At 45.8% G+C, this 17,781-nt stretch overlaps 1 protein-coding gene across 1 annotated transcript in view; it reads right to left on the bottom strand.

The window, feature by feature from the left end:
• The window catches only part of LOC115098866 (protein piccolo-like), a 40,603-nt gene extending 31,415 nt beyond the window's left edge, over positions 1-9,188 (bottom strand). The window contains exon 1 of the mRNA XM_029615913.1: positions 7,804-9,188. Within this exon, the coding sequence (XP_029471773.1) occupies positions 7,804-9,084 (1,281 nt within the window). The 5' untranslated portion in view covers positions 9,085-9,188. The remainder of the gene's footprint in view (positions 1-7,803) is intronic.
• Between the last annotated feature and the right edge of the window lie 8,593 nt (positions 9,189-17,781).

A 17,781-nucleotide genomic window follows, 5' to 3' on the forward strand; every position in this document is an offset into this window, starting at 1 on the left:
AAGAATTAAGTAAATCTACGGCTCTAGCGCTAAACTTTCAAAAGGGAAACTTTGATAAAATGAGAAAAATAGTTAGAAAAAATCTGAAAGGAGAAGCTACAAAGATAAAATGTGTGCAAGAGGCGTGGTCATTGTTAAAAAATACCATCCTAGAAGCACAGTGCAGATGTATTCCACACATTAAGAAAGGTGGAAGGAAGTCAAAATGATTACCGGCATGGTTAAAAGGTGAGGTGAAAGAGGCTATTTTAGCCAAAAGATCTTCAGTATACAAAGCTCGTTTATAGACAGACATTCTTCATACATTTATAAGGATATCCCCTTGCAAAAATCCATGTTCTCTTTACCTAGAGCACCGCATAAAGCTAGGTAGAGAGAACATGGTACAAATCAACTCTTCTTTCACCTTTCATCCCTCCAAATCACATTAAACCTTCACTGATAGTAACTGTGCTGTTCGTACATATGACTCTGCAGGTAAAATTGCCGCCAGAACCCTATCGCAGATGCATTGTGGTAAAATAGCCATGTGATATGGTATCAGGAAAATTACTCTAACAATGCCCTATTTTTATCTCGGTTGCTATTTGCTATATTTAAATCGCAAAATGATAAATCTATGCTTTAATTTGCAGTACCAATCTTGAAAAAGAAAAAAAAAATTTGAAAAGAGCAATCCATGCTAAATCACAGAAAAAAAAAATCAGTGGACATCCACTGTGATGTCCGTTGTTGCAATGTTTCTCTCATCACCTCTAATGCTTCCAGCTGAGGGATATTTGTGGAGAATGAAAACCCATCCAAGGAGACCAAACTAATCTGATGATGTAACTCACCCAAATCTGGTAACATTTGCATGGCATGTGTCGAATCACGTGTATATGAATGTGCTTCAGAAACAAAAGATCTAAAATGTAAATCCAGAAGAAGCGAACACGGTTCCAATAATGAACCCTTTAATGAAATGATTGGACATCCGGGAGGATTCTTTACATTTTTGTGGATCTTAGGGAGCATGTATATCACAGGGGTAATTGGATATTTAACTAAAAGAAAATCTCTCTCCATAGATTAAAGCAATAAGTGTAAAATATAAAACACAAATTGAGATACACTGATGGACATTGTGTCTTTTTTGACATATTTTTTCAAAATTTAAAGGCTAGTAACGTCATTGAGTCCCGTGTGTGTGCTCCCTTAAGATCTGATTGGTTTGTTTAAATGTTGAAAAGCTCATGGTGAATAATGCCAATCCAACGTTTGTTTCTGCACAATCCCCTGATGCAGCTCCAGTGAAAACATCGATGGTTACCTGTAAGCAGAACTCATCGATGTCGGGATTTCTTTCAAGGAATGCAAACAAATTCTGCCAGAAACGTGAAGATTATAAGTTAAGTACAAACAGCATACTTGCATTTTCTGTTCAGTTGTTTTGGGACATTTTATAATATATTTACCTTTGAAAGTTTTTACAGAAATGCTGAGCACCTAGAAAACCTAAAAAATTGACTTTTCACGGGCCTATGATGATGATGGTCAGGAGGAAGTCAAAGGTTTTGAAATACGCATTTGACTTGTCAGTTTGATGCCCTTTATTTTATATAAAACGTTTTTTTTACAATTGACGGTTTGAGTATTTTGAAAAACACTGGTGTTATATGTCCATAATAAACCGGAAGGCACAAAACGTTTGAGCCACAATATATAAAATGTTTTAAGCTACTATTTATTTTTAGGCTAGTAATCCCCATGCCTTCTGTTAATGGTTTATTTTTAACAAAAAGAGATATCACACCTCCTTTTCTGCCAACTCTGTCTTTTCTAAATATATTATAACCTGGTATGGCCGTACCCTATTCATGGGACTCAACAATATCCAAGGTGACCTCTACCATTAGGGCTTGAAGATCTGGATTCTGATGCATAGACCAGGAGCATCTGTGCTCATAGCGGACCAGCAGCTTCCGCCTTGTCTTACTTATACTCCACATAACTTCACACCTACTTTAATCTTCTTTGGAATATCAGAACAGAAGGAGACAGATTTTCACTTTCCAGATTTTCCCCACTTTCTCCTTTTGGTTTTTTTGGGGGGTCAGCTCAAATCAAGGGGCCTAAGTCGGTACTCCTCTTCTCTAGTTGAAACACTTGTCAATGTATGATCCCATTTTAAGGGACAGAAAGCCATCATTACAGTACAGGCTTTTATGGTTCCATCTATGGCACCAGCCCCCAATATATCCAAAGCTTTCTTCTTCACCTCAGGTTTTGGGGCATGCATTGATGCTAGCTCCGTGATATCGCCTCTCCTCACCTTTCCCATGAACAGGCTAAACCTCTGAGACATCTATGGACCTTGCCAGGTGTCTAAGATTATGTCCTATATTCTGAGACTTGGGAATTATCTGGAAAAGAAGAAAACTGAGAATATCAGGGAGGTCGATATTCAAAAGCCATCGAGACAAATAACTGGAAAGTTATTCGCTGGCTAGATTTTAGCCACATAAACCGGGGGTGTTCTGGGGTGGGCAGGAGACGTTTCTGGGCAGACCAGAGTTAGCCGCTTAACTTATGTGGGTAACTCTGGTCACGCTATAGAGCTGTCCTAAAGATGGCCTTTAAGATAACCGGACTGCTGAATATTCCCAGATAGCTGTATGCGGCCTCTCCACACCTGACTATCCACCTCATAATGCCTTTGTATGCATCCATGGTGCAAATGCACTTTCAGAACCGTGTGCATTTCTGGTTCTTCCATCTCAAAAAAGGCACAGAGAAAGGCAAGAAAAATGGGATGGAAAGGCTCCTTTTTATTTTTGATTTATTTTATATATTTATTTGTTTTATATACCGTCAATTTTCCTGGGAATTAACAGGATTTATTACGTCAAGAAGAAAACCAGGAGAAAATCAGTGGGAAAATGTGAGTCATTTTTATTCTGGGTAAATAAATCAATGTGAAGCAGATTCTCCCGCTCACCCCCTGAGCTGCATCCTGTCCCCTTCCTAGCATGTCCCGTTCTCTCCCTACACCCCCCAATGAGCAGCTCTCTCTCCTCCCCTCCCCCATTACACAACATTCATCCTCATGGCTGCAGGTTTTCCTGTCCTTTTTGGCGGCAGCTGTGTAGCACTATATTCCTTTTTCTGTGGGGCAGCTGTGTAGCACTATGTTCCTTTTTCTGTGGGGCAGCTGTGTAGCACTATGTTTCTTTTTCTGCGGGGCAGCTGTGTAGCACTATGTTTCTCTTTCTGCGGGGCAGCTGTGTAGCACTATATTCCTTTTTCTGTGGGGCAGCTGTGTAGCACTATGTTTCTTTTTGTGCGGGGCAGCTGTGTAGCACTATGTTCCTCTTTCTGTGGGGCAGCTGTGTAGCACTATGTTTCTTTTTGTGCGGGGCAGCTGTGTAGCACTATGTTTCTTTTTCTGCGGGGCAGCTGTGTAGCACTATGTTCCTTTTTCTGCGGGGCAGCTGTGTAGCACTATGTTTCTTTTTCTGCGGGGCAGCTGTGTAGCACTATGTTTCTTTTTGTGCGGGGCAGCTGTGTAGCACTATATTCCTTTTTCTGCGGGGCAGCTGTGTAGCACTATGTTTCTTTTTGTGCGGGGCAGCTGTGTAGCACTATGTTTCTTTTTGTGCGGGGCAGCTGTGTAGCACTATGTTTCTCTTTCTGTGGGGCAGCTGTGTAGCACTATGTTTCTTTTTCTGTGGGGCAGCTGTGTAGCACTATGTTTCTTTTTGTGCGGGGCAGCTGTGTAGCACTATGTTTCTCTTTCTGTGGGGCAGCTGTGTAGCACTTTGTTTCTTTTTCTGTGGGGCAGCTGTGTAGTACTATGTTTCTTTTTGTGCGGGGCAGCTGTGTAGCACTATGTTTCTTTTTGTGTGGGGCAGCTGTGTAGCACTATGTTTCTCTTTCTGTGGGGCAGCTGTGTAGCACTATGTTTCTTTTTGTGTGGGGCAGCTGTGTAGCACTATATTCCTTTTTCTGCGGGGCAGCTGTGTAGCACTATATTCCTTTTTCTGCGGGGCAGCTGTGTAGCACTATATTCCTTTTTCTGTGGGGCAGCTGTGTAGCACTATGTTTCTTTTTCTGCGGGGCAGCTGTGTAGCACTATGTTCCTTTTTCTGTGGGGCAGCTGTGTAGCACTATGTTCCTTTTTCTGTGGGGCAGCTGTGTAGCACTATGTTTCTTTTTCTGCGGGGCAGCTGTGTAGCACTATGTTCCTTTTTCTGCGGGGCAGCTGTGTAGCACTATGTTCCTTTTTCTGTGGGGCAGCTGTGTAGCACTATGTTTCTTTTTCTGCGGGGCAGCTGTGTAGCACTATGTTCCTTTTTCTGCGGGGCAGCTGTGTAGCACTATGTTTCTCTTTCTGCGGGGCAGCTGTGTAGCACTATGTTCCTTTTTCTGCGGGGCAGCTGTGTAGCACTATATTCCTTTTTCTGTGGGGCAGCTGTGTAGCACTATGTTCCTTTTTCTGTGGGGCAGCTGTGTAGCACTATGTTTCTTTTTGTGTGGGGCAGCTGTGTAGCACTATGTTTCTTTTTGTGTGGGGCAGCTGTGTAGCACTATGTTTCTTTTTGTGTGGGGCAGCTGTGTAGCACTATATTCCTTTTTCTGTGGGGCAGCTGTGTAGCACTATGTTTCTTTTTGTGCGGGGCAGCTGTGTAGCACTATGTTTCTTTTTCTGTGGGGCAGCTGTGTAGCACTATGTTTCTTTTTGTGCGGGGCAGCTGTGTAGCACTATATTCCTTTTTCTGTGGGGCAGCTGTGTAGCACTATGTTCCTTTTTGTGCGGGGCAGCTGTGTAGCACTATGTTTCTTTTTGTGTGGGGCAGCTGTGTAGCACTATATTCCTTTTTCTGTGGGGCAGCTGTGTAGCACTATATTCCTTTTTCTGTGGGGCAGCTGTGTAGCACTATGTTTCTTTTTGTGCGGGGCAGCTGTGTAGCACTATGTTTCTTTTTGTGTGGGGCAGCTGTGTAGCACTATGTTTCTTTTTGTGTGGGGCAGCTGTGTAGCACTATGTTTCTTTTTGTGTGGGGCAGCTGTGTAGCACTATATTCCTTTTTCTGTGGGGCAGCTGTGTAGCACTATATTCCTTTTTCTGTGGGGCAGCTGTGTAGCACTATGTTCCTTTTTCTGCGGGGCAGCTGTGTAGCACTATGTTTCTCTTTCTGTGGGGCAGCTGTGTAGCACTATGTTCCTTTTTCTGCGGGGCAGCTGTGTAGCACTATATTCCTTTTTCTGTGGGGCAGCTGTGTAGCACTATGTTCCTTTTTCTGTGGGGCAGCTGTGTAGCACTATGTTTCTTTTTCTGTGGGGCAGGAAGCCTGCCGGGAAGTGCTTCTGGTGGGGGTGGCCCACTTCCAATGGCTGCTTAGGGGGGAGCACGGCAGGACTGGAGGGCGAGTGGTGGCACTGGTGGGGACAGGACCTGAGACGCTGCATCTGGAGCTCCGGAGCTGCTCTTTAATCAACCGAAAATTAGGGTGAATTTTTTGGAAAAATCTGGGAAATTCTGGGGGGAAGTCAGTTTAAACTGAAAGCTTAAACAGATAAAGGCCCCTTAGCTTGGGAAAGAGCTGTGATTCAGGTCATAATTGTTTTTGTCTGTTAAGTTTTATTGTCAATGGACTGCATTTCTGTTTACTGCCTCGGCCTTCGGTATTGGTGGTTAATAAACACCCATTAAATACAAATACAAAATACAACTTACAGGAAATAGAACTGAAATGCATAAAAGCAGGAGGGGTGAAACGGGTAAACAGGGAACAGTTATTAACCCTTTCAGACAACACTAGGACTGAGGGGACTCTCCATGAAACCAACAACCGGCAGATTTAAAACAAAGCACAGGGAGTATTTTGAGTATTTTGTCACTCAGCACCCAATCAAACTATGGAATCTGCTGCTGGAGGATGAGGTCAAGGCACGTAACATAGTGCTGCATCCGTCGCTCTCAGACGGCTTTGACCTCTGTGCCGCACCCTTCTGTCTCCTCAAGCCTTGGGAAGATGGCTGCTGCCGCGTCTTCATGTATGTATGTCTCTCTCTCTCCGGTCTAAGCTGCTCTGCCGCTTCCCAGCTGCCGCAGGAAGCTCTCTCTGCCCTTAGGGGTATTTCTTCACTAACCTGGGTACCCACTCCTCGGGGGCCCTTCTGCTCTATTTCAGGTACCTATCTTGGGATACCGGGTGGTATTCGCTCCTCGTGGGCCTGCTCTCCCTAATCTGGTGCCTGCCACTGTACAACTTCTGCCTGCCAGGACCTTCAACAATACAGCTTTCTGCTTCAGTGACCACTAACCCTTTCAGTCTGTCTCACCTTCAGCTTCAGCGCTCTGTGTCTACATCCGGGACCTCTCCCTGCTACGCCGCGCTGCCTATCACCTACTCGAGTGTGAGACTGGTCTCCTCTGCTGAGGACCCCTGGACTACTTCTGCTGGGTTACCTTCACTGCTGCCGGCTCCCCGGGCAGTGCCATCGAGCTGTACAATAAATACAACTTCTCTGTGTCTGCGTGTACAGAGTCTAGCCTAGTACTGCGGTTCCTCACGGGGCTCCTCACGGGGCTCCTCCCCGTGGGAGTGGCCATCGCCGCAGTACCCAAGAATCCAACACCTCATAACCACAACACATAGTGGGGTTAGTTCCTGAAGGAAAAGTCCATAAGCAGTTACTAGCCAGGTAGGAAAGCCGTTGCTTATCCCTCGGAGTGAGATAGATCAACTATTGGGGATCTGCCAGGTTCTTGTGGCCTGGATTGGCCACTGTTGGAAACAGGATGCTGGGCTTGATGGACCCTTGGTCTGACCCAGCCTGGCAATTTCTTATGTTCTTATGTCAGAGACAGGATGCTTGGCTCTGTGGACCTTGGTCTGACCCAGCCTGGCACTTCTTGTGTTTTTAAACGCTCTCTGCAAACAGCGACTGCTGCTAGCCAGGTCATTTGACCCACAAGTGGATAATACGTAGAAAATTAAATGAAAAAGTATGTGCATGTGTCATCCCCCACGATGCCGTTCCTCAATGCACACCGTGCTTCTGTGTAATTTTACAAAGGGCCATTCCTTCAGGTGAGAACCTATTTTGCCCTATAAAAGCACAAATAGGACACACTATCATAAACAGTACGTATTATTTGCCCTTTTGGCATGTGAAGCGACTTTTTCAAAATGTAAGTCCTGTAGGCCTAACATAATCCTCAGTCCTTTACTCCGTCGTGCTCCTCCTTTTCGTCACAAAAATACCTGAAAGGGCTTTCCTTCCATTCTGGATGCACAGGTAAGACACAGAGTGACACTGGCAGAGAGGAGACACGATGTAGAAAAAAAGAAGCAAGGGGAAGGCAGGGAGTGGGAAAAAGTGGGCAAACAGAGCGGGGTGGAGTCTGAGGAGCTGGAACAGGAGGAGGACTCAGAGCAGCACAAACTCAACAAGTGGACTCGAGAGCTGGGATGAGAAAGCCACAGTCATCCAGAAATGAAACAAAAGGAATGAAAGGCTTTAAGGTCTGATAAATACTCTCAGGACATACAGACAGGCTCTAGAGGCGAAAGAAAATGGAAAAAATATATTTTCAAAAGCAAGGGCTAGGCAGAGTGGGATACAGGAGTTACAGTAACTCCCACCCAGAGACGAGATTATTCCCCGCCCAACGCCTCGCACACAGGCTGCATTCTCCTTCTTCTCACCCCCTCCGCAGACGGATTTACTTTCCTCCCTCCCCATCACCCACACATAGGATTTTTCTTCTCAAACTTCCCTCCCACAAGACAGCATGCATGTAAACCTTCTCACCTCTTGTATATGAGGATTGGGGTTAAAGCCGCACTGGCTGCAGACCGTGATTTGACACTGCGTGCAAGTATTATAGTTGGCCTTTTCTACAGAGTGCATCAGAAGTTCAGTGGTGGTGCACAGGGGACACATTTTCTTCTCCGGAAGAGGATCTGAAATCTGAGCTGCAGGTCTGACCGGAGTTGCTTGTTGATGTGAAGGTTTCTCAGGCCCTGCCTGATCGCTTGGCGGTTTTGATGGCTGACGGAGTGGAACATTTGTAAATCCTGGTAAAGGCTGAGCAGGCCTTGGGTGCTGGGATGGCTGTTTTGCAGGAGCATGTTGCTGAGGTGGTTGTTTTGTAGGTCCTGGATGATGAGGTGAAGTCTGTGTACGCCCTGGTGGTGGGGATAGTTGTTTTATAGGCCCTTGTTCCTGTGGAGATGGCTTTGAGGGTCCTTTTTGCAGTGGTTGATTTACAGGTCCTGGTTGTTTTGGTTGTGGTTTTGAAGGCCCTGGTTGCTGGGGTAGGTGTTCTGCAGGCCCTTGTGCCTTGGGTGAGCTCTTTGCCTGCTGTGAGACTTGTTTTGAAGAAAGGGGTGCCTTGCTGGAGCTTGGTTGTGCAAGTTGTTTTACAGGCCCTGTTTGCTGAAGTGGAGGTGTTGCTGGATACCCTGATGCCTGGGGTAATAGTTTTGTAGGCACTGGTGCCTGGGATGATGGCTTGCTAGGATCTGACTGGTATACTAATGGTTTTGTAGCATCTGCTGGATGCGGCAAAGGCTTTGCAGAAGTCTCATGAGGGTGTATGGGCTTTGATTGGTGAGGATGAGATTTTGTAGGTCCCGGTGGTTGAACGGGTTGCTTAATTTGCTCTCTGGTAGGCACGGATGACTGACTAACTTGCTTGGATGCCCCCGGTTGCTGAGGAGTAGCTTTTCCAAGTTGTTGCTGCTGTAGCTGAGCTGTTGTTGGTTTCACAGCCCCTAATTGCTGGGGGGGATGCTTAGCCTGCCCTTCCATCTGGCTTATGGGTTTGGGAGATTGCTGTTGTTGAGATGAGAGATTTGTACTTCTCCTAAGTTCTCCATGTTCCTTCTCAACAGTTTGTTGCTTTTTGTTGGCCTCTTCCTGTGCCGAATCGGATTCTGACTTTGAATCGAAAGGGTTAAATTTGTTTACTACTGAGGACACAGCACTTAATGGACTGCCCTCGGTGAGAAAGCTGGGCATCATGCTCGGCTTTTGTTCTTCTCGGAAGTCAGTCCTCAGACTCATGGAGGAAGGGCTCTTCCCAGGCATCTTTTGCTCCGGCCTAAAGGCATCGACAGTTCTGCTTTTGCTTAGAACGGCTGGGCCTGGATCGGGAGGTACACCTGGCTGTCTTGGATGGTGTTTTGCATCAACATCAGGATCCCTTAAAAAAAAAAAAAAAAAAGTATGAAAAGGATTTCTGTAATAGATTGAAAGACAACAATGCAGGACTCTAAGCCTGGGCCCCTCCACATTTATCTGCCTTAGCCCTGTGATTTTCCTAGACTGTAAAACTGGTTCACGGAGATTCCCTCCTCTCTCTCGTATGTGCTGCACCTTCCTGTTCTTTAAGAAGGCAATTTTTAAAAACCACTTTTTAAAGCAGACTTACGCGCATAAATACGCTTTGAAAATTATCCCAGCAAAACGAACCTGCACAAGGTTCACACAATGTTTTCTTGAAATGTTATGAGCATAACGAGGAATACAGGTAAATCCAAAAGCCTTTCCCAATTTCACTACTCAGTCTGGGTAAAATTACGAGTGAATATGACAGATGTTTACCCACGTATCGAGAGGGCAGTTTTATGAAAGGCCACCTCTGCAGGTAAAACACTATTTTACCCTTTAAAATGACTCCCTAAAAAATGTTAACCTGAGCTATGCAAATTCAGTCTTCTCTCACATGCGGTGCACAGGGCAACCTTGGGCCAGCCAGCGCCATTTTGAATTATGACATCACCAGGGCAGGAGCATCTGGGGATGACTCTTGCCTCGTTATGGGCCCAGAAGCTCGTTAGAATAAAAGGGGGGTTTACTATTGTTAATGGTTAGATGAAGGGTGCGGTTTGGAGATTGGGTGAGACTACTGAGGGGGCTGTAGTGCTGGGGAGGGGATATAGTGATGTTGGGGGATATAGTGCTGGGGAGGGGGATATAGTGCTGAGGAGGGGGATATAGTGATGTTGGGGGATATAGTGATGTTGGGGGATATAGTGCTGGGGAGGGGGCTATAGTGCTGGGGAGGGGGATATAGTGATGTTGGGGGATATAGTGCTGGGGAGGGGGCTATAGTGCTGAGGAGGGGGATATAGTGATGTTGGGGGATATAGTGCTGGGGAGGGGGATATAGTGATGTTGGGGGATATAGTGCTGGGGAGGGGGATATAGTGCTGGGGAGGGGGATATAGTGATGTTGGGGAAATGCTTTAACTTCACCATGGGGGAGCAAACTGGGCTAGATGCCCTTTTTATCCACAAAGTCCAGGGTAACTAGAGACGTTAATTATAACTCGCATCAGCAGAATTAACATACTTTAGCATATTAATGAGTTCGTCTACATCTTACAATGGACATATATATTATATAATGGTTCCTTACAGTTCACTCTCATGTGAAATGTTTCTTTCCTTTCTTCCTGTACTTCGCATCTTATATACTTTAGTTTTATCTCCCTCAATTATTCTGTCACCTCCTGTACATTATTCTCCCCTGCTCCACGTCTCCCCTTCCTTGTTTTAAGTTCCTTGTAAAACGAGATGATGTACCCACGAATACCGGTAAAGAAAAGATGTTAAATAAATAAATGAATGGATTTCCAGATGAATCCAATATGTACTAAAGTGCATTAGGGGATTTAAGATGCATTAAGGCAGTAAAAAGGTCCCTGTAATTGTGCTGGTGTCTTATATACAACAAAAAAAGAGGCCACTGAAGCCCCCAAATTAGCAATACTTAAACCAGAAATGTTCAATAAAAATCATTCACACACCCTGACAACTACAGTCAAGTACAAGCAGCCCAGAGAGCATTTTTATAATACAAATGGGATAAACAGAAAGAGCTCATTGTAGGAGGAGTCTGGATTTTAAAAGCAAAGCGGGAGACGAGCGCGCAGCAAGCACCTGCACGTCCCCCTGACTTTACAAACCGTCCACATGATGCACAAATATCTCGCATCACATGTAGGCGTGGCATGGGCATTCGAGGGAGGGGCCAAGAGATGGGCGTGCATGCAGCTGTGCACACCCAGGTCCATTTCAGCACCAAGTTACTTCTGCTAATGAGGAGGCGTTAAGTCTGAAGACAATTATTTCCAGGCATCTGTAAAGTGCTTGAGAGGCCTGGATTAACTGGGGGGGGAGGGCAGGCTAAAGAACCAGGGGGGGGCTGGAGGTCCTAGCTGAAGACTGGGCAAACTGGTGGATGAACTGGTGAAACTGGTCATGGCCTGTTAGAAAATTCAAAGCTGGTATTTCCTTGCTGTGCGCGTACAAGCTTAGAATTAGGAGCACACCTACACGCGCCCAGCCTGCTTTATTACATCTGCCTGTACCTGCGCTCACAATATAAAATTCAAAGCTGGTATTTCCTTGCTGTGCGCGTACAAGCTTAGAATTAGGAGCACACCTACACGCGCCCAGCCTGCTTTATTACATCTGCATGTACCTGCGCTCACAATATAAAATTCAAAGCTGGTATTTCCTTGCTGTGCGCGTACAAGCTTAGAATTAGGAGCACACCTACACGCGCCCAGCCTGCTTTATTACATCTGCCTGTACCTGCGCTCACAATATAAAATTCAAAGCTGGTATTTCCTTGCTGTGCGCGTACAAGCTTAGAATTAGGAGCACACCTACACGCGCCCAGCCTGCTTTATTACATCTGCATGTACCTGCGCACACAATATAAAATTCAAAGCTGGTATTTCCTTGCTGTGCGCGTACAAGCTTAGAATTAGGAGCACACCTACACGCGCCCAGCCTGCTTTATTACATCTGCATGTACCTGCGCACACAATATAAAATTCAAAGCTGGTATTTCCTTGCTGTGCGCGTACAAGCTTAGAATTAGGAGCACACCTACACGCGCCCAGCCTGCTTTATTACATCTGCATGTACCTGCGCACACAATATAAAATTCAAAGCTGGTATTTCCTTGCTGTGCGCGTACAAGCTTAGAATTAGGAGCACACCTACACGCGCCCAGCCTGCTTTATTACATCTGCATGTACCTGCGCACACAATATAAAATTCAAAGCTGGTATTTCCTTGCTGTGCGCGTACAAGCTTAGAATTAGGAGCACACCTACACGCGCCCAGCCTGCTTTATTACATCTGCATGTACCTGCGCACACAATATAAAATTCAAAGCTGGTATTTCCTTGCTGTGCGCGTACAAGCTTAGAATTAGGAGCACACCTACACGCGCCCAGCCTGCTTTATTACATCTGCATGTACCTGCGCACACAATATAAAATTCAAAGCTGGTATTTCCTTGCTGTGCGCGTACAAGCTTAGAATTAGGAGCACACCTACACGTGCCCAGCCTGCTTTATTACATCTGCATGTACCTGCGCACACAATATAAAATTCAAAGCTGGTATTTCCTTGCTGTGCGCATACAAGCTTAGAATTAGAAGCACACCTACACGTGCCCGGCCTGCTTTATTACATCTGCATGTACCTGTGCTCACAATATAAAATTCAAAGCTGGTATTTCCTTGCTGTGCGCGTACAAGCTTAGAATTAGGAGCACACCTACACGCGCCCAGCCTGCTTTATTACATCTGCCTGTACCTGCGCACACAATATAAAATTCAAAGCTGGTATTTCCTTGCTGTGCGCGTACAAGCTTAGAATTAGGAGCACACCTACACGTGCCCAGCCTGCTTTATTACATCTGCATGTACCTGCGCTCACAATATAAAATTCAAAGCTGGTATTTCCTTGCTGTGCTTAGAATTAGGAGCACACCTACACGTGCCCAGCCTGCTTTATTACATCTGCCTGTACCTGCGCACGCAATATAAAATTCAAAGCTGGTATTTCCTTGCTGTGCGCGTACAAGCTTAGAATTAGGAGCACATCTACACGTGCCCAGCCTGCTTTATTACATCTGCCTGTACCTGCGCACGCAATATAAAATTCAAAGCTGGTATTTCCTTGCTGTGCGCGTACAAGCTTAGAATTAGGAGCACACCTACACGTGCCCAGCCTGCTTTATTACATCTGCCTGTACCTGCGCTCACAATATAAAATTCAAAGCTGGTATTTCCTTGCTGTGCGCGTACAAGCTTAGAATTAGGAGCACACCTACACGTGCCCAGCCTGCTTTATTACATCTGCCTGTACCTGCGCTCACAATATAAAATTCAAAGCTGGTATTTCCTTGCTGTGCGCGTACAAGCTTAGAATTAGGAGCACACCTACACGCGCCCAGCCTGCTTTATTACATCTGCCTGTACCTGCGCACACAATATAAAATTCAAAGCTGGTATTTCCTTGCTGTGCGCGTACAAGCTTAGAATTAGGAGCACACCTACACGTGCCCAGCCTGCTTTATTACATCTGCCTGTACCTGCGCTCACAATATAAAATTCAAAGCTGGTATTTCCTTGCTGTGCGCGTACAAGCTTAGAATTAGGAGCACACCTACACGCGCCCAGCCTGCTTTATTACATCTGCATGTACCTGCGCTCACAATATAAAATTCAAAGCTGGTATTTCCTTGCTGTGCGCGTACAAGCTTAGAATTAGGAGCACACCTACACGTGCCCAGCCTGCTTTATTACATCTGCATGTACCTGCGCACACAATATAAAATTCAAAGCTGGTATTTCCTTGCTGTGCGCGTACAAGCTTAGAATTAGGAGCACACCTACACGTGCCCAGCCTGCTTTATTACATCTGCATGTACCTGCGCTCACAATATAAAATTCAAAGCTGGTATTTCCTTGCTGTGCGCGTACAAGCTTAGAATTAGGAGCACACCTACACGTGCCCAGCCTGCTTTATTACATCTGCATGTACCTGCGCACACAATATAAAATTCAAAGCTGGTATTTCCTTGCTGTGCGCGTACAAGCTTAGAATTAGGAGCACACCTACACGTGCCCAGCCTGCTTTATTACATCTGCATGTACCTGCGCACACAATATAAAATTCAAAGCTGGTATTTCCTTGCTGTGCGCGTACAAGCTTAGAATTAGGAGCACACCTACACGTGCCCGGCCTGCTTTATTACATCTGCATGTACCTGCGCACACAATATAAAATTCAAAGATGGTATTTCCTTGCTGTGCGCGTACAAGCTTAGAATTAGGAGCACACCTACACGTGCCCGGCCTGCTTTATTACATCTGCATGTACCTGCTCTCACAATATAAAATTCAAAGCTGGTATTTCCTTGCTGTGCGCGTACAAGCTTAGAATTAGGAGCACACCTACACGCGCCCGGCCTGCTTTATTACATCTGCCTGTACCTGCGCACACAATATAAAATTCAAAGCTGGTATTTCCTTGCTGTGCGCGTACAAGCTTAGAATTAGGAGCACACCTACACGCGCCCGGCCTGCTTTATTACATCTGCATGTACCTGCGCTCACAATATAAAATTCAAAGCTGGTATTTCCTTGCTGTGCGCGTACAAGCTTAGAATTAGGAGCACACCTACACGTGCCCAGCCTGCTTTATTACATCTGCCTGTACCTGCGCACACAATATAAAATTCAAAGCTGGTATTTCCTTGCTGTGCGCGTACAAGCTTAGAATTAGGAGCACACCTACACGTGCCCAGCCTGCTTTATTACATCTGCATGTACCTGCGCTCACAATATAAAATTCAAAGCTGGTATTTCCTTGCTGTGCGCGTACAAGCTTAGAATTAGGAGCACACCTACACGTGCCCAGCCTGCTTTATTACATCTGCCTGTACCTGCGCACACAATATAAAATTCAAAGCTGGTATTTCCTTGCTGTGCGCGTACAAGCTTAGAATTAGGAGCACACCTACACGTGCCCAGCCTGCTTTATTACATCTGCATGTACCTGCGCTCACAATATAAAATTCAAAGCTGGTATTTCCTTGCTGTGCTTAGAATTAGGAGCACACCTACACGTGCCCAGCCTGCTTTATTACATCTGCCTGTACCTGCGCACGCAATATAAAATTCAAAGCTGGTATTTCCTTGCTGTGCGCGTACAAGCTTAGAATTAGGAGCACACCTACACGTGCCCAGCCTGCTTTATTACATCTGCATGTACCTGCGCTCACAATATAAAATTCAAAGCTGGTATTTCCTTGCTGTGCGCGTACAAGCTTAGAATTAGGAGCACACCTACACGCGCCCGGCCTGCTTTATTACATCTGCCTGTACCTGCGCTCACAATATAAAATTCAAAGCTGGTATTTCCTTGCTGTGCGCGTACAAGCTTAGAATTAGGAGCACACCTACACGTGCCCAGCCTGCTTTATTACATCTGCCTGTACCTGCGCTCACAATATAAAATTCAAAGCTGGTATTTCCTTGCTGTGCGCGTACAAGCTTAGAATTAGGAGCACACCTACACGTGCCCAGCCTGCTTTATTACATCTGCATGTACCTGCGCACACAATATAAAATTCAAAGCTGGTATTTCCTTGCTGTGCGCGTACAAGCTTAGAATTAGGAGCACACCTACACGCGCCCGGCCTGCTTTATTACATCTGCATGTACCTGCGCACACAATATAAAATTCAAAGCTGGTATTTCCTTGCTGTGCGCGTACAAGCTTAGAATTAGGAGCACACCTACACGTGCCCGGCCTGCTTTATTACATCTGCATGTACCTGCGCTCACAATATAAAATTCAAAGCTGGTATTTCCTTGCTGTGCGCGTACAAGCTTAGAATTAGGAGCACACCTACACGTGCCCAGCCTGCTTTATTACATCTGCCTGTACCTGCGCTCACAATATAAAATTCAAAGCTGGTATTTCCTTGCTGTGCTTAGAATTAGGAGCACACCTACACGCGCCCGGCCTGCTTTATTACATCTGCCTGTACCTGCGCTCACAATATAAAATTCAAAGCTGGTATTTCCTTGCTGTGCGCGTACAAGCTTAGAATTAGGAGCACACCTACACGTGCCCAGCCTGCTTTATTACATCTGCCTGTACCTGCGCTCACAATATAAAATTCAAAGCTGGTATTTCCTTGCTGTGCTTAGAATTAGGAGCACACCTACACGCGCCCGGCCTGCTTTATTACATCTGCATGTACCTGCGCACGCAATATAAAATTCAAAGCTGGTATTTCCTTGCTGTGCGCGTACAAGCTTAGAATTAGGAGCACACCTACACGTGCCCAGCCTGCTTTATTACATCTGCCTGTACCTGCGCTCACAATATAAAATTCAAAGCTGGTATTTCCTTGCTGTGCGCGTACAAGCTTAGAATTAGGAGCACACCTACACGTGCCCAGCCTGCTTTATTACATCTGCCTGTACCTGCGCTCACAATATAAAATTCAAAGCTGGTATTTCCTTGCTGTGCTTAGAATTAGGAGCACACCTACACGCGCCCGGCCTGCTTTATTACATCTGCATGTACCTGCGCACGCAATATAAAATTCAAAGCTGGTATTTCCTTGCTGTGCGCGTACAAGCTTAGAATTAGGAGCACACCTACACGTGCCCAGCCTGCTTTATTACATCTGCATGTACCTGCGCTCACAATATAAAATTCAAAGCTGGTATTTCCTTGCTGTGCGCGTACAAGCTTAGAATTAGGAGCACACCTACACGTGCCCAGCCTGCTTTATTACATCTGCCTGTACCTGCGCACGCAATATAAAATTCAAAGCTGGTATTTCCTTGCTGTGCGTGTACAAGCTTAGAATTAGGAGCACACCTACACGTGCCCAGCCTGCTTTATTACATCTGCCTGTACCTGCGCTCACAATATAAAATTCAAAGCTGGTATTTCCTTGCTGTGCGCGTACAAGCTTAGAATTAGGAGCACACCTACACGTGCCCAGCCTGCTTTATTACATCTGCCTGTACCTGCGCTCACAATATAAAATTCAAAGCTGGTATTTCCTTGCTGTGCGCGTACAAGCTTAGAGTTAGGAGCACACCTACACGCGCCCAGCCTGCTTTATTACATCTGCCTGTACCTGCGCTCACAATATAAAATTCAAAGCTGGTATTTCCTTGCTGTGCGCGTACAAGCTTAGAATTAGGAGCACACCTACACGCGCCCGGCCTGCTTTATTACATCTGCCTGTACCTGCGCACACAATATAAAATTCAGTGCATCTGGCCCAGTGGCGCAGCCAGAACTGGCATTTTGGCAGGGCCCAAGGTTAACCTGCCAGGGCACTAGGCAGAGGGCTGTGAGCATGCTGGCTCTACTGTTATCAATAAAATCTTTTCCCACCGCAGTCTCTGCCACAATGTCCCAGAGAGAGAGAGAGAGAGAGAGACTGCTGGGACAGGGTGGGGCCATGAGATGACTCCCATCCCTCACCCTGTCCTCAGCAGTCTCTCTCCCAATTCCTGCTCATCTCCAGGAATCTCTATTTCTTAAATCTCAACCTCCTTAGGTCAGGGGTGGCCAACTGCAGTCCTCAAGAGCCACAAACAGGCCAGGTTTTCAGGAAATCCACCATGAATATGCATGAGATAGATCTGCATGCACTGCCTCCACATTCACAGTCCTTGTGGATATCCTGAAAAACAGGACTACCCGGAGTTTGCTACGCCCGCCAGTTGTTTCTCTCTCAAATCCCCTTCCCATTCTGCTTCTCTCTTAACTGAGCGCACTGCTGACTCTTCTCAGTGCTGTTATTTGCTATTTAGCAGATTCAGGGACTGGATCAATAGGGGCCCTGCCAAAACTGTGGCAACAGTGGAACTAATCGTCATTAACCTCCCATCCCTCCGAGCACGAGGCTGTAAAAACAAAATGGATCATAGTTTTAAG

Source organism: Rhinatrema bivittatum, chromosome 9 (assembly GCF_901001135.1).
Source record: "Rhinatrema bivittatum chromosome 9, aRhiBiv1.1, whole genome shotgun sequence".
In the NCBI taxonomy this organism is placed as follows: domain Eukaryota; kingdom Metazoa; phylum Chordata; class Amphibia; order Gymnophiona; family Rhinatrematidae; genus Rhinatrema; species Rhinatrema bivittatum.